General features: G+C 43.7%; 1 protein-coding gene and 1 long non-coding RNA gene across 3 annotated transcripts in view; one reads left to right on the forward strand and one right to left on the reverse strand.

The window, feature by feature from the left end:
* Positions 1-22,884, forward strand: part of LOC129818137 (delta-sarcoglycan-like) — a 317,531-nt gene that overhangs the window by 231,237 nt on the left and 63,410 nt on the right. For both annotated transcript variants that reach the window (XM_055873769.1, XM_055873777.1), the window contains exon 3: positions 21,598-21,699. In XM_055873769.1, the coding sequence (XP_055729744.1) occupies positions 21,598-21,699 (102 nt within the window). The remainder of the gene's footprint in view (positions 1-21,597; positions 21,700-22,884) is intronic.
* On the reverse strand, positions 251-2,586 carry LOC129818147 (uncharacterized). The gene is made up of 3 exons (XR_008753907.1): positions 2,218-2,586; positions 1,183-1,681; positions 251-1,069 (listed from the first exon to the last, which is right to left on the reverse strand). It is a non-coding gene; the product is annotated as an uncharacterized LOC129818147 (long non-coding RNA).

Below are 22,884 nucleotides of genomic sequence, written 5' to 3' on the forward strand. Positions count from 1 at the left end.
GAACAGGTTGGAAAAATCTGCATTTCTCAACTCCACATGAGGAAATTGCTCCAAGTCCAGTTCTGTTTCACTTACAGACATAATCCAAACGGTTTTAGAAACTAGAGAGTGTTTTCTATCCAATAGTGATAATAATATGCATATTGTACGAGCAAGAATTGAGTACGAGGCAGTTTAATTTGGGAACACCAAGAAAAAAATTGTGCTAACAGCTCCCCCTATTGACAAGAAGTTGTTTAAGGTACTTAAGTATTTTACACCACTGCCCAAATGCCTTCACACCAGTACATTAGCATACTTTAAATACTGCTACACATGCACTTATCACATAGTATTCCATACATAAGTTAAGGCCATGCAACCTGAGTTGAAACCTGAGTGAGATGCACATGTACAGTACATAAACAGATGCATGCGCTATATATTTAAGTGGTGGAGACTTGATACAGTCACACGATATTGTTGTGGTATGTTACAAAATCATGTTACGACCAAACATATCAATATTCTGCTAAGTTGCTAAGTGGATGGTCTCTACAGAAGGTGTAAACGGTACAGCCAAATGGTTACTTGCATAGTAGCAATATCAGAAATAGATAGTGTCAATATAAATAAAATATACAGGATGTACAAGAACAATAACGATAGTGATAGACGAGGTTGTTATGCATACAATCAGGGGTGTAGTGTCTGAGCAGCAGGATTAAAAAATAGCAGCAACGTATGGCGTGCGTGTTAGGAGAGAGTCATGTGAATAGAGGCACTGCAGATAGTGCTGATGACTGGTCCGTCCAAACCACACATGAACAAGTGAATCTATATTCGGAGAGTCTGTTTCTGTCCTGCCCTTGACTTTGGTTCAGGGCACGTGATGTCCATAGCCTCTTCATGGCAAAACTCCCTGATCTTGTCAAAAAGATAGTTTGTCTAGCTGTGTACAGTCCAGGTGGTGCTTTTACAAGCAGATAATCTATGGGAGGAAGGATGTCAGCGTTGCGCAGCAGCTGAAACCTGGTCTTGACAGTCTGAACGCTCCTTGGCGACAACACCAGGCTCCGGAGCATTGAAGCTGTAAAACAGAGAATAACAAAAAAATCAGAAGACATTACAACCCTGCACAACATCAATTCACCTCCCAAGTTTAGATAAGAATAACCTCATAAAAATAAAAATATTTTTTACCTGAAGTGCTGGTACTGCATGATCTGTGCCAGTGGCCTGAAGTACGGAGTCAGGTGTTGTTGCCAGCCATAGCTTTCCACCAGCACCGTACCATCCTCCAGTCCAACCAGCTGTGGGATGTTAACCCCTGTACTTCACAACATCAGCAATCTCAGACAAAGTGTTCACTCTGGTCTTTCTGAAGCGCTGCTTGATGAGGCCAAAGCACAAGTCAGGGGCAAACTTGGTGTGGCCTGTGATCAGGAAGTGAAGGTCCAGATTGTGGTGGAGCTTGTGCATGATCCACCAGGCACAATACCAGAGCACAAACTTGTTCTTGTTTTGGCCACTGCAGTTATCACAATTCAGGTCCACACAAGTTTTCCCAACTCCGTATTTGGTGAAGAAATGGTGCATATAGATAATGACTGTGCTGCTGCCATTGCTTGCTCGGGCCAGCTCTCTTGTTGATGACTGTATGACTGGTGGATTAGAGTCAGGCGTGTTCTACTGATTAATGCTGAAAGACAAATTCCAGATACAAGTATTTTAGCATTATTATACAATAGATGCAAAATGGCATTCAAGCAATACAAACCGATTGTCATAGTTAGCTAAAGTTAACCAATATGTTCAATGTTAGCTAGCTAACACAAGGCTATAACTAGCAATGCGAAATGGCATTCTGAGAAAACATCATTAACATTACACACACTTCATACACATAAGTTAATGTTAGCTAACAAGCCAGCCACCTAACCTCAGCTAGCCAAAAGCAAGCTTTAACTTGGGATCTTTTGTTTAGACATGTCTCGTTAACGTTAGCTAGATAGCTAAAAAATGAACTATAATCCCAATCCATAGAGTAACGTTACTAGCAATACAAACCAATTGTCATAACAAGCTAAAGTTAATCAAATAGCGTTAGGCTCATTGTTAGTTAGGAGCCATCGAACTCCAACTGGCTGGCTAACAGCAAGCTTTAGCTTGCAATGAAATCAACTTTCGGACAAAATTAGAAACGTATAATATCTGAATCTATAGCTAGATTCTTACCTGTATGGATGAAAGTTTCATGGCAGACTGCAACCCCTTTTATAAGACATCCTGTGTGGTATCCGTTTAGTTTGCACAGCTTGTTTGGCCCGTTGTGTTCCACTGATTTCGAAACGTGTTATGAAATGAGAGAGTCAGCATTGCATGGCACGATCTTTGTCTAGAAAGTAGTCCAGAAAGTAGTCCATCACAACTTTTTCCCACTGAACTTTGTCGATAGCGCCCAATAAATTCAGGGCAGCAACATACTGTATTTGCAGTTCTCCATGGCTAACCTAATATCTTTTTTTTTTTATGCTGTAGAAATTATTTACGCATTACGAGCAGCTCATTTTATAGACACAAGATGCAACACCGACCAATCCAAACTCATCTCTCGGCATGTCCAACCCACTCAGTATCTCAGCTAATCATGGCTAGCGGGAAGGTTGCCTACTTTTTCTGTGGCTAAACCAGCTATGCTCGTAATTTAACAATTTTATTTGTACAGTATTTACAGATTTGATATTAAGGCACATGAAAGTTCACATGTTCGAGAAAATCAGTTCAAAAGGCTCTCCTGTGAAGTTGTGACTTGCGACATACGCCTAGTGTCACGATCGTCATAACTGGACCAAAGCGCAGCGGGATCTGGATTCCACATATTTTATTACTAGTGAAACTCAAAGCAAAACAATAAACGAACAAACGAAACGTGAAGAAAATGCAGTGCTCACAGGCACTACACAAAAACAAGATCCCACAAAGCACAAAGGGGAAATGGCTGCCTAAATATGATCCCCAATCAGAGACAACAATAAACAGCTGTCTCTGATTGGGAACCATACCAGGCCAACATAGAAATATAATTACCTAGATGAACCACCCTAGTCACACCCCGACCTAACCAACATAGAGAATAAAAAGCTCTCTATATGGTCAGGGCGTGACACCTAGTTTCTTGAATCGGAACACATATCTGTAATTACATATACAACAAGCTAGAAGGCCATGTCTGTCATCATGTTGGTTTACCTGACAAATACACAGACATATGATTATTTGGAACTCTGGTCCTCATAATCAAAATCAACTACAGCATGACAGACCTGGCAACATTTGTTTCCACAATAAGATCTTAGGTTCTACACATAGGTGGTTCATGAGACCTAGGAAATGAATTGTTGAATAAATGCAACCCATTCATCCATTCAACAAATTTTTCTGCTAAATAATTTCTGTCAATTATTTTTCTTCAATATTTGAGGTTCATCAACCACCACGGTAAATTGAACAAACAATATTGTTTTGTCTCTTAATTTTGTTTATTTGTACACATAATAAATTATTTAAAATTTTCATAAAGAAATTCCTCATGTGACTTTACTGTCTGAATGTTGCAATCCCAATGTATCGATGTACAGCCGGTGGTGATAGACATATATTGCAGCAGCTGCACACACAATGAGGAAAAATAACATTGATGAGCTTTGATTGTCTGACTCCCCTTAGGGTTTAAATGAGTTAAGCTAAAAGCTTCTTCCCTTTCCATCCCTATGCCAACTGGATAGTTGTTTTTCCATGCAGAGAGGCCTCTGTCTTATATGAATTGGCCCACTTTGAATCTAAACAGCCCATTCTCTCCCAGGCAGCCTCCAGATTGCTGGATTCACTGCCTGTTTAATTCCCAGTCTGTTGATGATGTGCGGCCTACTGGCTGGCTGGCTCTCACTCTGGACAATTAAGTCTCACTACACAGAAACAGCACGGAAAGGTCAGAGACAGAGAGCATGGAGAAACATGCCAGCTTGTTTTTCCACCATTCAAATGTAATTCATTTACAAAATGTAGAGCAGAATGGAGAATGTGCTGGAATTGGATTTTGTTTGGAAGTGTGGTGGATCAGCCTGGCTTCAAAGATTAGATGTAACATAGTAAAAGTACATTTGTGGCACTTACATTTGTACATTTGTGGCACGTATGGTATGTTACGTTTGGTATGGTTGCATAAGACAGAAGGTTACTTAAGCCAAAAACAATGGAGGTGTGAGGGATCAGCCTGGCCTCAAAGACTAGACATAACATAGTAAACATAAATCTGTAACACTCAAATTAGTATGATATGTTACATTTGGTATGGTTACATAAGACAGAAGGTTATTTAAACTAAAAACAAAAGGATGGAGGCTGGTCAGAGAGGATGGATGGGCTATGGGTATTGTAAGCCTACATACAGTACACAAGCAACTATCTGTTACTGCGTCCATATTAGGACAGCGTCACCTTACACCACCTCTTTCTCTCCCCTGTGTCACGCCCTGGCCTTAGTATTCTTTGTTTTCTTTATTATTTTAGTTAGGTCAGGGTGTGACATGGGGAATGTTTGTGTTTTGTTGGTTTTGGGTGTTTTTATGGTAAAGGGGTTGTTGGGTATGGTATATGGGTTTGTGTGGAGTACATGTGTCTAGTGTTGTCTATGTATGTTTAGTTGTCTAGGAGAGTCTATGGTTACCTGAATGAGTTCCCAATTAGAGACAGCTGATTTCGGTTGTCTCTGATTGGGAGCCTTATTTAGGGTAGCCATAGGCTCTCATTGGTTGTGAGTAGTTGTCTATGTGATACGTTTGTAGCCAGTGTGTGCACATCGTTGTTTAGCTTCACGATCGGTTTCTTGTTTTGTTTAGTGTTTAAGTGTTTTTTGTTTCGTTTGCCTTCTTCACCAATAAAAGGAGATGGCTTATTTTCCTAAAGCTGCGTTTTAGTCCGTCAATCCACTACACGATCGTGACAGAACTACTCACCATTATAGGACCAAGCGGCATGGAAAGCGGCAACAGGACCTACCTACACAGGATTCGTGGACATGGGAGGAGATACTGGATGGTAAGGGGCCGTGGGCTCAACCGGGAGAATATCGCCTTCCTCGTGAAGAGCTGGAGGCAGCTAAAGCCGAGAGGAGGCGATATGAGGAGGCAGCACGGAGACAAGGCTGGAAGCCCGTGAGTACAACCCAAAAATTTCTTGGGGGGGGCCTTAAAGGGAGTGTGGCGAAGTCAGGTAGGAAACCTGCGCCTACTCCCTGTACTTACCGTGGAGAGCGAGAGTACGGGCAGACACCGTGTTACGCAGTAGAGCGCACGGTGTCTCCTGTACGCGTGCATAGCCCGGTTCGGTACATTTCAGCTCCACGTATCGGCCGGGCTAGACTGAGCGTTGAGCCGTATGTCATGAAGCCGGCCCAACGCATCTGGTCACCAGTGCGTCTCCTCGGGCCGGCGTACATGGCACCAGCCTTACGCATGGTGTCCCCGGTTCGCCTACATAGGCCGGTGCGGGTTATTCCACCTCCCCGCACTGGTCAGGCGACGGGGAGCATACAACCAGGTAAGGTTGGGCAGGCTCGGCGTTCAAGGGAGCCAGTACGCCTGCGCGGTCCGGTATTTCCGGCGCCACCTCCCCGACCCAACCCAGTACCACCAGTGCCTCCTCCACGCACTAGCTATATGGTGCGTGTCTCCAGCCCTTTACCACCAGTGCCTAAACCACGCACCAAGCCTCCTGTGTGTCCCCAGAGTCCTGTGCGTCCTGTTGCTGCTCCCCGCACTAGCCCTGAGATGCGTGTCCCCAGCCCGGTGCTACCAGTCCCGGCACCACGCACCAGGCCTACAGTGCGCCTCAGCCGGCAGGAGTCTGCCGTCTGCACAGCGATGACTGAACTGCCCGTCTGCCAAGCGCCATCTGAGCCATCCGTCTCCCCAGCGCCATCTGAGCCATCCGTCTCCCCAGCGCCATCTGAGCCATCCGTCTGCAATGAGCCTGCAAAGCCGCCCGTCTGCCATGAGCCTGCAAAGCCGCCCGTCTGCCATGAGCCCACTGAGCCGTCCGCCAGACAGGAGCCGCTAGAGCCGCCCGCCAGACAGGAGCCGCTAGAGCCGTCCGTCAGACAGGATCCGCCAGAGCCGCCAACCAGACAGGATCTGCCAGAGCCGCCAACCAGACAGGATCTGCCAGAGCCGCCAACCAGACAGGATCTGCCAGAGCCGCCAACCAGACAGGATCTGCCAGAGCCGCCAACCAGACAGGATCTGCCAGAGCCGCCAACCAGACAGGATCTGCCAGAGCCGCCAACCAGACAGGATCTGCCAGAGCCGCCAACCAGACAGGATCTGCCAGAGCCGCCAGCCAGACAGGATCTGCCAGAGCCGCCAGCCAGACAGGATCTGCCAGAGCCGCCAGCCAGACATGAGCAGCCAGATCAGTCAGCCAGCCATGAGCAGCCAGATCAGTCAGCCAGCCATGAGCAGCTAGATCAGTCAGCCAGCCATGAGCAGCTAGATCCGTCAGCTAGCCATGAGCAGCCAGATCCGTCAGCTAGCCATGAGCAGCCAGATCCGTCAGCTAGCCATGAGCAGCCAGATCCGTCAGCTAGCCATGAGCGGCCAGATCCGTCAGCCAGCCATGAGCGGCCAGATCCGTCAGCCAGCCATGAGCGGCCAGATCCGTCAGCCAGCCATGAGCGGCCAGATCCGTCAGCCAGCCATGAGCGGCCAGATCCGTCAGCCAGCCATGAGCGGCCAGATCCGTCAGCCAGCCATGAGCGGCCAGATCCGTCAGCCAGCCATGAGCGGCCAGATCCGTCAGCCAGCCATGAGCGGCCAGATCCGTCAGCCAGCCATGAGCGGCCAGATCCGTCAGCCAGCCATGAGCGGCCAGATCCGTCAGCCAGCCATGAGCGGCCAGATCCGTCAGCCAGCCATGAGCGGCCAGATCCGTCAGCCAGCCATGAGCGGCCAGATCCGTCAGCCAGCCATGAGCGGCCAGATCCGTCAGCCAGCCATGAGCGGCCAGATCCGTCAGCCAGCCATGAGCGGCCAGATCCGTCAGCCAGCCATGAGCGGCCAGATCCGTCAGCCAGCCATGAGCGGCCAGATCCGTCAGCCAGCCATGAGCGGCCAGATCCGTCAGCCAGCCATGAGCGGCCAGATCCGTCAGCCAGCCATGGGCCGTCCCTCAGTCCGGAGCTGCAGTCCCTCAGTCCGGAGCTGCCGTTCCTCAGTCCGGAGCTGCCGTTCCTCAGTCCGGAGCTGCCGTTCCTCAGTCCGGAGCTGCCGTTCCTCAGTCCGGAGCTGCCATTCCTCAGTCCGGAGCTGCCATTCCTCAGTCCGGAGCTGCCATTCCTCAGTCCGGAGCTGCCATTCCTCAGTCCGGAGCTGCCATTCCTCAGTCCGGAGCTGCCATTCCTCAGTCCGGAGCTGCCATTCCTCAGTCCGGAGCTGCCATTCCTCAGTCCGGAGCTGCCATTCCTCAGTCCGGAGCTGCCATTCCTCAGTCCGGAGCTGCCATTCCTCAGTCCGGAGCTGCCATTCCTCAGTCCGGAGCTGCCCCTTACCCTGGTGCTGCCCCTTACCCTGGTGCTGCCCCTTACCCTGGTGCTGCCCCTTACCCTGGTGCTGCCCCTGACCCTGGTACTGCCCCTGACCCTGGTACTGCCCCTGGTACTGCCCCTGACCCTGGTACTGCCCCTTACCCTGGTACTGCCCCTTAGTCCGGAGCTGCCCCTTAGTCCGGAACTGCCCCTTAATGCAATGGGGTTAATGTGGAGGGGGGTCATTTGGAGGAAGCCTAGGAGGTGGTTAGGGACTGTGGTGACGTGGGGACCACAACCAGAGCCGGAGCCGCCACCGTGGATGGAAGCCCACCCAGACCCTCCCCTAGACTGTGTAATGGTGCGCCCGGAGTTCGCACCTTAAGGGGGGGGTTATGTCACGCCCTGGCCTTAGTATTCTTTGTTTTCTTTATTATTTTAGTTAGGTCAGGGTGTGACATGGGGAATGTTTGTGTTTTGTTGGTTTTGGGTGTTTTTATGGTAAAGGGGTTGTTGGGTATGGTATATGGGTTTGTGTGGAGTACATGTGTCTAGTGTTGTCTATGTATGTTTAGTTGTCTAGGAGAGTCTATGGTTACCTGAATGAGTTCCCAATTAGAGACAGCTGATTTCGGTTGTCTCTGATTGGGAGCCTTATTTAGGGTAGCCATAGGCTCTCATTGGTTGTGAGTAGTTGTCTATGTGATACGTTTGTAGCCAGTGTGTGCACATCGTTGTTTAGCTTCACGATCGTTTTCTTGTTTTGTTTAGTGTTTAAGTGTTTTTTGTTTCGTTTGCCTTCTTCACCAATAAAAGGAGATGGCTTATTTTCCTAAAGCTGCGTTTTGGTCCGTCAATCCACCACACGATCGTGACACCCTGCCTCTGTGCTATAAATAAAGAGTGATATACACATAAAGATGCTGCATGCTTTTAGCCTCCTCCCTTCGCTGTGTCATGGACCCTTATTAGAGGTTTCACATCGTTCTTGGTTTCTCTTTGAAAATACCTAAATGTGCATAACACAACATTTTGGTTGTTTAGAGTGGAATTTCATTCTATTGATCAAGTTGTGGTTTGTACCAGTAGATAGATTATATTATATAAAAAGGCAGGGGAGGGGAGGAGTGAAAAGAGAGGGAAGTCAGTGTCTCTTTGAAATGGAGATCAAAGACACTAGTGGTCTATCCCTGAGGATTGTATTACAGTGGTGCCCCTGTAGTAGCCGCTGGTTGGGAAAGTATCAGGACATTTCTATACACTTAGTGCTAGTGTCCCTCTGGACTACGCATGGTTAGCTCTGGTCCTCTGTGCCCTGAGTGTCTGCTGATTTCTCCTCTGTCGGCACCAGTGGTGTAAAGTACTTTAGTAAAAATACTTTAAAGTACTACTTAAGTAGATTTGGGGGGTATCTGTACAATACTTTACTATTTATATTGACATCTTTTATCTTTACCTCACTACATTCCTAAAGAAAATATTGTACTTTTTACATTTTCCCTAAAACCCAAAAGTACTCATCACATTTTGAATACTTAGCAGGACAGGAAAATGGTCCAATTCACACACTTATCAAGAAAACATCCCTGGTCATCCCTACTGCCTCTGATCTGGCGGTCTCACTAAACACAAATGCTTCGTTTGTAAATGATGTCTGAGTGTTGGAGTGTGCCTCTGGCTATTCGTATTCAAAATAATTGTAAACATTTTTTTTTTATTATTAGCATTTATATCCAGCCAACCTTATATGTCATTCTAGTCAAGGCTTTTGGTTATTACTGCACTCTACATTCAGGTTGGTAGTAGATATGATTGCGGTTATTCTAAATAAAAAAACATGATAGCAGTTATTATTGTTTTTCTACCTAATGCTGCCCTTTGTCTCAATGCCAAACACTTGCTCTTTGCAGACTTCCTTAGACACTTTTCCCCAATTGATCTGAAGTAAATATCAATACTAGCATTCACAGATCAGAGTGATGTTACTTGTCATTATTTCTTGCCTTGCAGGCCATTCTCTCTCTTTAAGCTCACTGCAGGGGCCCTGAGAAAACAAGATGTGCAGATCATTGACAAATCTACATGTTTTCAAGACAAGGGAAATCTATTTCAGATCTTCTGTCTACCCCCTTTCTCTCCTTCTCTCTCCCTCTGTCTGTCTCTTTCTATCTGATGATGGGGTTCACTTTTTGATGACACAGTATTTGCTATTAACATAATAATAATACAAATAAAATAATATGTGAAAAATGGACATGAATATATTTTAGAATTAAAAATACTCATCCAATTTAGTTTTAAACAGCCTTGACAATACTGTAGATTTCCAGTGAATGCTAAGGATGCCGCTTCTGATATGGCATAGCCTGAAGGTTATGGTTTTATCATGGGGAGAAAATAAGCAAAATGTAGAGATCAAAACGTAGACAGGAGATAACTCTGACAACTTGTCCCAGTATATAGGGCTGACTCGCTATCTTCGGGGATGGGAAATAACATTGGGGGAATGCAGGACTATTCAATGTACTACCTCGACGAACTAGTCAAAATGAAAAGCTTTAGAATCTCAGGCATACATTTTATTTATTCAATTGACTCTACTCACTCCTACTCACACTGTACAGAATAGACTAAAAGCAATTCTACTGTAAAGGATGTTTAAAAATAAATAAAAAATGTCGTCTGTGATCCACTTTCTACCATGTGGCGCCACACAATTACCCTTGGGGAACGATGAATAACTAAGCAGTTACACAGATTAAAATTCCTCTACAGAGTCTCTGTTTGGATGGGGATGGTGTATAATAGTGGAATTGCAAGACATCTCCCATGTGAAATCAACATTAGCCAGGATAAAGGAGTGCGACAGGCCTGAGTCTCTAGCTCAACTTGATCAGGGGAGAGAGGAAGAATTGCAATTGGTTTCCAATCCCCCAAAGGAGAGAGAGAGAGAGACCCTTCCCCATACCTACTGTACACACCTTGTACTACACAATCCCCCAAAGCACCGCCGCAACGAGTTATATTTTACAGCAAAGGCTGCAGCAGAAGTGAACTCCTTTGTTGGCGACTCTCATCCGTGTGTGTGCGATTGGCTGGTTGCTCCATGGGGAACTCGTGAAGGCTGTCATATTTCTTCTGTGGGAAAACTTGTTTTAACCTGTCTGAAGGCTCTTATATATTGGTTCACTTATGACATTAAAATACATTTGTTCATTGGGCAGAATCTTGAATAAAATGCTCTGCATTCGTTGCCTTCCTTTTAGATAAAGCTCCGCCTTATCTTAGCTCACTGGTCACCATAACAACACCCACCCGTAGCACGCGCTCCAGCAGGTATATCTCACTGGTCATCCCGAAAGCCAACACCTTCTTTGGCCGCCTTTCCTTCCAGTTCTCTGCTGCCAATGACTGGAACGAATTGCAAAAATCGCTGAAGTTGGAGACTTATATCTCCCTCACTAACTTTAAGCATCAGCTATCTGAGCAGCTCACCGATCGCTTCAGCTGTACACAGACCATTGGTAAATAGCCAATCCAACTACCTACCTGATCCCCATATTGTTTTATTTAAAAAAATATATATTTTGCACATCAGTATTTCTACTTGCACATCATGATCTTCACATCTATCACTCCAGTGTTAATTTGCTAAATTGTTATTACTTCGCTACTATGGCCTATTTATTGCCTTACCTCCTTGCTCCATTTGCACACACTGTATATAGATTTTTCTATTGTTATTGACTGTACTTTTGTTTATCTCATGTGTAACTCTGTGTTGTTGTTTTTTGTCGTACTGCTTTGCTTTATCTTGGCCAGGTCGCAGTTGTAAATGAGAACAATTCTCAACTGGCCTACCTGGTTAAATAAAGGTTAAATAAAAGAAAAGAAAGAATAAATAAAACAGGGTTGGGGCGAATAACTTAAATCTAATTCATAAGCCTACCAATACATTCATTAATATACAACAAAGTTATTTCAATCTTGTAATAATTCATTTTCTTTCAATTTACTCTATAAAATCTATTTATCAATATAATAAAACTAGGCCCATTATATTTCCTTGAATAAACCTAAAAAAAAATCATACATTTTCAGCATTATTGTGATGAGTTTTTAGGATAGGCAAATTATTAGATATTCTGCCCAGCTGTTTGTCGGCAGCACACTAAATAATTCCATAGATTTGAGGAATTTTAGTGATCAGCACCAATAGCCTATGTAAAGTCTGTATCAATAGGCTTCCAGTTGTATTCTAAAAAAAATAAGGAAATATGATTGACATTCTGTCACGATCGTGTGGCGGATTGACGGACCAAAATGCAGCAGTTGGAAAATAAGCCATCTTCTTTTATTTTAAAAGATGACAAACAATAAACACGAAACACTTTAACAAAATAACAAAATAACAAAACGACCGTGAAGCTACAAACGTTGTGCACAAACATACAGGCTACTAACGTTCTTACATAGACAATTACCCACAACCAATGAGAGCCTATGGCTACCCTAAATAAGGCTCCCAATCAGAGACAACCGAAATCAGCTGTCTCTAATTGGGAACTCATTCAGGTAACCATAGACTCTCCTAGATAACTAACCAACATAGACAACACTAGACATATACACTCAACACAAAACCATCTACTACACCCCATAACCCCTTTACCAAATAAACACCCAAAACCAACAAAACATAAACATTACCCATGTCACACCCTGACCTAACTAAAATAATAAAGAAAACAAAGAATAATAAGGCCAGGGCGTGACACATGCGCTGCACATAGGAAAGTGTCCAGACAACTATGAGCTGATTGACCAGTAGGCTAGGTGTGATCTGATCTAGTCTAATCAATTATCTGAATACAAAACCCATCAACCCCCTATGAGCCATCAGCAGGACAAAAGTATTGCTCAGTATATGAGATGGTGCACTATTAACGGCAGCACCACTTAAAACTGTTTTCATTTGCACACAAATCCAAAACGATGTACGCGATTGCAAAATCGAATGCTTCTTACAGAAATATTCACCTAACATGCGTGATTCTTCAATAGGCTATGCATCATGCGTAGGCTGATGAACCTACAGTATACTTGTTGGGAGGGCATTTGGTATCCAGCTGTTTAGTTAGGCCTAGTGATATTGTTGACCATCAACTGATCCAGGATTTTTTTCCTAAATGACAGTCAAGTGACAAACAAATGTTGTGATACACTGTAGCATGTCATGCAATAACAGCCAGGGTGGGAAAACGGTATTCGGGAAGAATGTCCAGAATATGTTGATGTCTCGTTCATTGCGCAAGTGAAGACAGTTGTGATCCGTGTTGGATCTTATCCAACACCCCTACATTTATGTTGATTATCTGCTATTGTCTGCTTGATTTACAGCTGGGTCTAGATGATTTAACAGAGAAATAATCAAGGTAATGAGATAATGTTTTCATATGTTTCTATGTGTTGGACAACAATGTAGGCTACTGTGCACAATTGCCTACCTAGTCTATTTTATGACACCCAACATATTTTCCATTCTATTATTCAGGACATTTAATGATAACAAATAGGTAACTTAGTGGGCTTATAAATCAAATCAAATTTTATTGGTCACATACACATGAATTTCCCGCGCTGCCTTTTCAGCGGAATGTTGTCGAGGGGTTCCGCTAGCAAAACATGTGTCCTAAAAAGGTTGACAGTCTGATGGCCTTGAGATTGAAGCTGTTTTTCAGTCTCTTGGTCCCAGCTTTGATGCACCTGTACTGACCTCGCCTTCTGGATGATAGCGGGGTGAACAGGCAGTGGCTCTGGTGGTTGTTGTCCTTGATGATCTTTTTGGAGGGCAGGTACCTTGCCCCCGGTGATGCGTTGTGCAGACCTCACTTCCCTCTGGAGAGCCTTGCGGTTGTGGGCGGAGCAGTTGCCATACCAGGCGGTGATACAGCCCGACAGAATGCTCTCAATTGTGCATCTGTAAAAGTTTGTGAGTGTTTTCACGGACAAGCCAAATTTCTGCAGCCTCCTGAGGTTGAAGAGGCGCTGTTGCGCCTTCTTCACCACGCTGTCAGTGTGGGTGGACCATTTCAGTTGGTCCGTGATGTGTACACTGAGGAACTTAAAACGTTCCACCTTCTCCACCACTGTCCCGTCGATGTGGATAGGGGGGTGCTCCCTCTGCTGTTTCCTGAAGTCCACGATCATCTCCTTTGTTTTGTTGATGTTGACTGTGAAGTTATACTCCACACTCCGAGGGCCCTCACCTCCTCCCTGTAGGCCATCTCGTCGTTGTTGGTGATCAAGCCTACCACTGTTGTGTCGTCTGCAGGGACTCCGATCCCTTTAATCATAGAGGCTGCTATTGTTACAATGTTTCCATTTCTTTTGTCATATTTGCATTTCTTTTGTCATGTTTCTATTTATTTTGTCATGTGGCAGTCTATTTTGAAATGAAACGCACAAATGTCGGCCTTTTACCAGATCCCAAAATCTTTGCATGAACTGTTTACTTTCATAAATTCGGTAGTCTATGCTAAAAAAATATACTATAATATTTTGCCTATATTAACAAAGGTATTTTAGGCCATAACCTAAAGAACAGCTACATGATTTAATGAAAAGCAGCAAATAAACACAGCATTATTTCACATTCTTTAATAAAAGACTCATAAACAGAAACAGGCAATAAGCTACAGCTCGCTTCACAGTTTTACTGCCAAATAGGCCTACAAGGAAACTCGATGTATCTCAACAACGTAGTAGAGCAGCGTAGTACATTCCACAAAAAAATGTGATCCACAAAAATACACGTAAGCCCCACTACTCTCTTCTACACTGCTCTAGTTAATCATAGGTAGCGTTATACAGGTCACCTCCAATTAAAAGGTTATCTCTAGAGCTGCAAGGCCATGTTCGAGTCCGGAGGGAGCATACATTGTCATTGACACATCCCTGCTAAAATAGACAGGACAATCTATACTGCACTATTGGCTATAGCTTTCTTAACTGGGTCCAAGGACAGTGCAAAATATCATTGCTCAATAGAAACATACAGCGAAATGTTCTGTAAAATATCTCAAGAAAATTGCCTGTTTTTCAGTGTTAGACAGAGGATGACAAAGAGAGAATACTTTTTTTGACTGGGGGGAGGCACCATAGCAGTCATATTGAAAAGGAGCACAGAGAGTGAATAAGAGGCTTGCCTTTGTCCAATGTCTCTGCAGTAGGGGAGTAAAAAGCCTTCCCCACTCTGCTGTGGCAGAATCTATTAAGACCTTGAAGCCAGCACTTCCCTTTGATGTTGTGCCTTGAAAACAAGGCTATTCAATCTCCCTGCTCAGAGTCAATAAAGCCCTGGTGTCGTAAATTTGTACATGCAGGTTTTTATGGAATCCTGGTCTAGTGGCATGGATCTGGGGGAGATGCTAGGAGGCTACGAAAAATACCTAATTTTAAGTGTCTCGCTGTGCAAACAGAGAGTGACGGGGAATGCTACAGAGGCACTTTAGTTTTTGCGGTCGTCTTGGAGGGAAACAAAGTTTGGAGGTGGTGGTGGTGGACAGTCAACTTCCCTCTGCTTGAGCGGTTCGGTCAGGTCAATTCCAGGACATTGCGTTTCATCATCAGCTCAGTCAATCAATGTCCAAACTGTGTCTCTTCAATTCGGAGAGAGCACAGTCACAATGTCAGGGCTTGAGCGTGACAATCACTGACTCTTCCTAGAAGCTCTCTCAGACTCCCTCATATCCACCTGAAAAAAAATAATAACTGTTTACAATTAGCGATGAGAGATGAGATACTAAGAGGTGATAATTGCACGTTTTGGTCTTGTATCACGAGCGATCCATTACAGCTCTGCAACGGTAGGAGAGGGGGCTCTAGTGTGTTCTGGCACAGCAGTTTGTCTATTCACATATCAATCACTGTCATGGCACATCTTGATTCAGCACTCCTATAGGCGGCTCAGGGTTGTGTTGTACAGCCCGAATGAATATGAAGTTAATAGGAAATCTATAGCTGCTGACTGACAGTGAATCCCCCTCTCTTAAATCAGGGTCGAACTCAGATGGAGTGGTGTGCACACTTTGCCAGGTTAATTCAATGGGACAGATATCTCTCTCTCTCATCCCTCTCTTTTTCTTTGTCTGTGTCTCGCTCCTCTTCTTTTTTCCCCATCTCACTTTCTTTCCCTCTGTATTGTGTCTGTCTCCATTGTCTCTTTCCCTCTCTCTCCATCTCCCTCTTTCTCTATCTGCTCCTTTCTTTCCCTCTCACTATCTCTTACTCCCCTCCTCAAAGCCAACATACTCTTGATGGATGATGTGGTGTTGGCTTCTCTTTGCTTTGAAGGCCTCGATCAGTAGATGTGGTATTTGGATGCTGCGTAGAGCAATCTAAAAGGCAATTCCACTATATATTGTATATGTATGTACAGTTGAAGTCAGAAGTTACATACACCTTAGCCAAATACATTTAAACTCAGTTTTTCACAATTCCTGACATTTAATCCTAGTAAAAATTCCCTGCCTTAGGTCAGTTAGGATCACCACTTTATTTTAAGAATGTGAAATGTCAGAATAATAGTATGTAATGACCCACATTCCCAGTGGGTCAGAAGTTTACATATACTCAATTGGTATTTGGTAGAATTGACTTTAAATTGTTTAACTTGGGTCAAACATTTCAGGTAGCCTTCCACAAGCTTCCCACAACAAGTTGGGTGAATTTTGGCCCATTCCTCCTGACAGAGCTGGTGTAACTGAGTCAGGTTTGTAGGCCTCCTTGCTCGCACATGCTTTTTCAGTTCTGCCCACACATTTTCTATAGGATTGAGGTCAGGGTTTTGCGATGGCCACTCCAATACCTTGACTTCATTGTCCTTAAGCCATTTTGCCACAACTTTGGAAGTATGCTTGGTGTCATTGTCCATTTGGAAGACCCATTTGTGACCAAGCTTTAACTTCCTGACTGATGTCTTGAGATGTTGTTTCAATATATCCACATAATTTTCCTACCTAATGATGCCATCTTTTTTGTGAAGTGCACCAGTCCCTCCTGCAGAAAAGCACCCTCACAACATGATGCTGCCACCACCGTGCTTCATGGTTGGGATAGTGTTCTTCGGCTTACAAGCCTCCCCTTTTTCCTCCAAACATAACGATGGTCAATTGGCCAAACAGTTCTATTTTTGTTTCATCAGACCAGAGGACATTTCTCCAAAAAGTACAATCTTTGTCCCCATGTGCAGTTGCAAAGTGTAGTATGGCGGTTTTGGAGCAGTGGCTTCTTCCTTGCTGAGCAGCCTTTCAGGTTATGTCGATATAGGACGTGTTTTACTGTGGATATAGATATTTTTGTACCCATTTGCTCCAGCATCTTCACAGGGTCCTTTGCTGTTGTTCTGGGATTGATTTGCCTTCTCACCCCAAAGTACGTTCATCTCTAGGAGACAGAATTTGTCTCCTTCCTGAACGGTATGACGGCTGTGTGGTCCAATGGTGTTTATACTTGCATACTATTGTTTGTACATATGAACGTGGTACCTTCAGGCATTTGGAAATTGCTCCCAAGGATGACCCAGACTTGTGGAGGTCTACAATTTTTTTCTGAGGTCTTGGTTGATTTCTTTTAATTTTCCCACCCAATGAAAGAGCACCCAATGTTCTGAGCTAGACATTTGTCTGTTTTGTCATTTATTTTTGTATTTTTTCACTTCAGGACAAGTTGTAGTGACAAAGGCATTTGAAGTGAAAAATACGGCTGTCATTTCAAATGTGAAAATCATATCTACACATGCTTCAGGATCACATCATTCACACATTTTCACCTATAAAAATCATATCTACACATGCTTCAGGATCACATCATTCACACATTTTCACCGATAAAAATCATATCTACACATGCTTCAGGATCACATCATTCACACATTTTCACCTATGAAAATCATATCTACACATGCTTCAGGATCACATCATTCACACATTTTCACCTATAGCATATGGCTTATTGTTTGTTTTCATGTCCTGTGATCTGCAATTGAACATTATATCCTTCATTCAGGGGTTAAAACTGTAAGCAGCTGGAAGGGGTGTTGTAATTTAAAGCTATGGTAATCCTTAAGTATGATCACATCGTATATCCTGATAGATTGTAGTGTATTAGACTTTATGAATCATGGCTGGGCTGTGTGCTGAGGAATTTTGTAATCCCATTCTATATGTTAATGAACCATGCCATGGTGTAACGATCGTCTAAGGGAGGAGACCAAAACGCAGCGTGGTAAGTGTTCATGCCTTTATTAGAAAAGTGAACACTATGACAAAAATAACAAAGAGATAAACGAAAATCGAACAACACGAAACATTTCTGTCTGGTACAGACACAAAGACAGAAAACAACTACCCACAAAACACAGATGGGAAAAGGCTACCTAAGTATGGTTCTCAATCAGAGACAACGATAGAGCTGCCTCTGATTGAGAACCACACCCGGCCAAACACACAGAAATAGAAAACATAGAACACAAAACATAGAATGCCCACCCCAACTCACGCCCTGACCAAACCAAAATAGAGACATAAAAAGGATCTCTAAGGTCAGGACGTGACACATGGCCTCCAACCCTCTCTAAAATAGTTACATCTATTTCCACTATAGCAACAACCTACTGTTTTACCGGACAATATGAACTAAGCCTAAAGCTCAACTGTTCTTTTTCGTCAGTCTTCTTGTTATATCCACTGATGTGTTACACTTACTTTACATGATTCAGTAGAATAGTTTTTCGGCAATTGAATAAGTGCAATGACTCAGTCGGGGAAGGAATGTTTGCTAATAATTTAAACTCAAATAGGCTGTCATGCAGAGATTGCAAAGGAAAAGTACTGTCTCTCCTAGTAAAATACATGATTTTATGATTTTTACGAGGATCCTAATAAATAGATCCTGTGCAGTGACTACAGCATATAGAAAAAGCTAACTAATCATTTTCTCTGTTCGTCAAAAAGATGTTTAAATCATCTTACTTTATTTGTTCTTGGCTCAAGTGATGAGGGAATAAGTTACATGTTGATGCTGTCATTAGATAATAGCTCTGAGGTTCCTCAACATTGACATTATGAATCATAGGGATTTCAAGGTGTCCCACACTTTCTCTCCGGTTGTGGAGTGAGTCTGTGTGTGTGTGTGTGTGTGTGTGTGTGTGTGTGTGTGTGTGTGTGTGTGTGTGTGTGTGTGTGTGTGTGTGTGTGTGTGTGTGTGTGTGTGTGTGTGTGTGTGTGTGAGCGCACGCACTTGCATTCTCACGTCTCAAAGCGTCCTTTGTCCCAAGACTCTGCCCCATCACCTTGTGTCTCCTGCCCATTCCACTATGCCTGGCACAGCTTGACAGCTTGGTTCTGTTCAGCAGGTAGGTCACCTGTACTGATGCATGTGCATTCATTAGCTAACAGGGGGCGAACAACCTCCTGACTCTCATGCAAATGTGTGCTGCTGCTGCGTCGTCGTCTCCTTTTGTCAGCGTGGCAGATAAGATCTGCTGGCTTGGCGGAGAGGACCCTTAACAGCTGTCGACAAGGAGCAGTGTTGTTTTGGCTGTGTGCTTTGCTCCCGCTGGCTCACCGCCATCCCTCAGTTACATCAAGAGATGGAATCTATATCTTAGCCAGGGACAATGTCACACACACACTGACACAGGCAGACCAGCAGGGAGGCACCCACACAAATGCAGGCAGGCACGCATGCACACATGCTCACACATGCTCACACACACACACACACACACACACACACACACACACACACACACACACACACACACACACACACACACACACACACACACACACACACACACACACTACACATGCAAGCTACACACAAACTACACACAAGCTACACACAAGCCACACACGCTCCATTCCCATTCTTGGGTCCACAATAAATATCAAACTCCCAGAGCAGTGACATTCGTGCCAAGATGTGTTGAGTGGAAATCAATTTACTCCTTGATGCTGCATAAACTGTGGCATGCGAGTGAAGGTTTGTTGATTCCCGACGGACCGGAGCGATGTGGAGCGGGGAGAGGAGAGTAGAGAAAAATAGAGAAAAACAGAGAAGAGAGGAGAAGACACACCTGAGTGTACTGGTGCTCCTCTGTCAATGAGTGCCTATCTGCATTATTCATGACATGCCTCCTGCCTGTCCTCCCCGCACCACCCCGCACCATACTGCTCACTCAGAGAGAGAGGGAGTAGGGAGAGAGGGAGTAGAGAGAGAGAGCGAGCGAACACTGGCTGTTGCATTCCCATACCCAAATACGTGTGTGTGTGGGAGGTAAGAGATTATGGCTATGTCACCTCGAATTGTCCAGGATATTAGGTTTTGATACCTTTCAACTGTTTTGTCCAAAAACATTCCAGGAATAGTCCAGCACCGGTTTCAAACCCCCAGGGTACATTGCCAGAAAGTTTCTCAAAGATGAAAAAGACTTTTCATAATGGTGGAGTTTCTTCCCACTGGGGCGAAAAATTGGTTGATCAACGTTGCTGCCACATCATTTCAACAAAAAAATCTATGTGATAATGTTGAGTCAACGTGGAAAACTGATTGGATTTGAAAAAAGTAATCAACATAGGGAACTGGCTGTTTATCACCCAACTTTTAACCTAAATCCAATGACATGGTGATATTTGTTGTTGATTTCACATTGAATTCACATTAGTTGACAACTCAACCAAATGTAAATCAAAACTAGAAGCTGAAATTACATCTTTACTCAGTGGGTTGTTAGCTGTGTTACTCTCATGTTGCGCTCTTTTGGGAGAGGTGCTAGGATCACAAAATCTGTGAAATTCCTGGAATTCGAGTTTCCTACAGTACTCAGAGATCTGTGCATTTATACACAGTGCCACAGCATGTCTCAGATGCTCAAACTCCTGGGATGTGAGTTTCTGTAACAGGGAGAGATGAAGAGGATGAACAAGTGACTATTTCAACTATTGTGCGTCTTCAGTGATGGTTCAGATAGCTTCTGAAATGGAAGAGCTGTGGGGGTAACGAGTGAATAATATTACAGCAAAAGCAGGACAGAGTGAATCCGAATCTTTGATGTAAATCAATGGCTGAATCTGATGATGAAGACAGTCACTTTCCTCCATAGAGGGAAGGTGGACATACTGCTGCCAAAAAATATAGATCTAGTCATCACATAGGCTTTTGCCTTCTTCAAAGTGTCTATGCTACTTACATTTAGCAGCTATATCATCTCATATGGTTTGCCGATCCACAGGATAGATATATACATATTCACGCCATGTTCAGGTCTCACTTACTTTACATTTCTCACTATCTTGTCAGAATTGGAATAGAGTTGGTAGAAAGAGGTGGGCAGACGGAGAGAGTAGGGATTGTCAGAAGGTGTTTTAAAGCATTCAGATCCAGAGGGATTGCACAGGTCTTGATCTCCATTTGGTAATGCTCCTCAGAACTCAGGATCAATATGGTGAAAAAAAGAGGCTTGGTTTCTCCTGATGATCACATGGAGGAATAGAGAGAGAATGAGAGCTCCTGTCTCTTATCAGACAAGTATACCATCTTTACAGTGATCCACCATGCTTATTTATTGATCAGGGGAAGCAAAAGATCAAAGTCAAACCTGTTGGAATCAAAGGCGCTCTGTGAACTCCTCTCTGTTCTCCAAAGCTCTGCTCATCGTTGTTTGATATCCTTTAGTCTGACATGGTGCAGTAACACAGAGAAACGGATAGGGGCTTTGTGAACACGGTTCCAATATTCAGTGCTTGATATTGTGGTATTCATGCCTTCACTGTAGCTAGTTGATTTATGCCTATATCAAGATGTTTATATCCAAAGAAGTATGGATGGGATGAATTCATGATATGTGTGCATTAGTACCAATTTTGTATTACACATTTAATATTTATGTCTTTGCTTCATCAGCAGATAGAACTCTCTCAACTCATACTTAAATATTGACCATATCCTATTCCTTTTCTCTTTCTATACAGGATGGTATGGGCAACTTAAGAATAACGGAGAAGGGCCTGAAACTGGAGGGGGACTCTGAGTTTCTTCAACCTCTGTATGCTAAAGAAATTCAGTCCAGACCAGTAAGTACTGCCCCTGACACTTCCACCACCAAATAACATTTTAATTGTCATATGCTTCGTAAACAACAGGAGTTGAGTCAAAGTGAAATGATTACTTACTACCCTTCCCAACAATGGAGAATACAATCAAATATAAAACATTATAATAATATAATAAAATTGTAACACGAGGAGTAAATACACAATGAGCAATGATAGCTTGGCTATATAGCCCCAAAATGGAGGTATCGCAATACCCATAAAACCTAGTGGTCAAACAGGGAAATGGCTCCAATCGTTTTTCCACCATTTATTTTTCCCATCGGGAATTTTAGAAACAATTAAAATAAGGGCTGTGTTTCATGTAGGCATTTTGATAACTATGTAAATCTCTCTCAGACGGGGTGGCTTTTATCAATATATTCGGCTCTATTTACTCAGACTACAATTCCCTGCAAGATCTGGCACGTAATCTCTAGCTAACACCTTTGCTCACAGGTATTGTGTCAATTTAAAATTTGCACAAGACAGTTCACAGAATTGTCAATTTAAAGACATTTTGACAATTTATTCATTACTAAATGTTGCTAACATTGGATTGTTAATGCAGAGATTCTTACTTTTGCCTTGATTCGGCAGTCTCGTCCAGATCATCATGGCATTTGTAGTTTTTTATGATAGCCACATTAGCAGCTAATTAGCATTTCATTTTTGGAGGGTCAATACAAGCATTGATTAAATATTAAATAAATATTGATTAAAGTCACCTTGTCCAAAAGAGATTTAGACTGTTATCAAAACCCCACGCCAGCGTAAGCCTACATGAAACACAAAGTTTTTCTAAAATCCCCTACGGGAAAATGAATGGTGCAAAAACGATTGGAATCATTTCCTTATTTGACCGCTAGGTTTTATGGTTATTATGACTCATACTGTGGTACTCTATATACATATATATACTACCGCATGGCAAACTGGTACCGTTTGCCATGCGGTAGTACAGAGAACAGTCTATGACTTGGGTGGCTGGGGTCTGACAATTTTTAGGGCCTTCCTCAAATTTTGCCTTGTATAGAGGTCCTGGATGGCAGGGAGTTCGGCCCCAGTGATGTACTGGGCCGTACGCACTACCCTCTGTAGCGCCTTGCGGTCAAATGCCGATCAGTTGCCATACCAAGCGGTGTTGCAGCCAGTCAAGATTCTCTC

Source organism: Salvelinus fontinalis, chromosome 2 (genome assembly GCF_029448725.1).
Source record: "Salvelinus fontinalis isolate EN_2023a chromosome 2, ASM2944872v1, whole genome shotgun sequence".
Lineage (NCBI taxonomy): Eukaryota > Metazoa > Chordata > Actinopteri > Salmoniformes > Salmonidae > Salvelinus > Salvelinus fontinalis.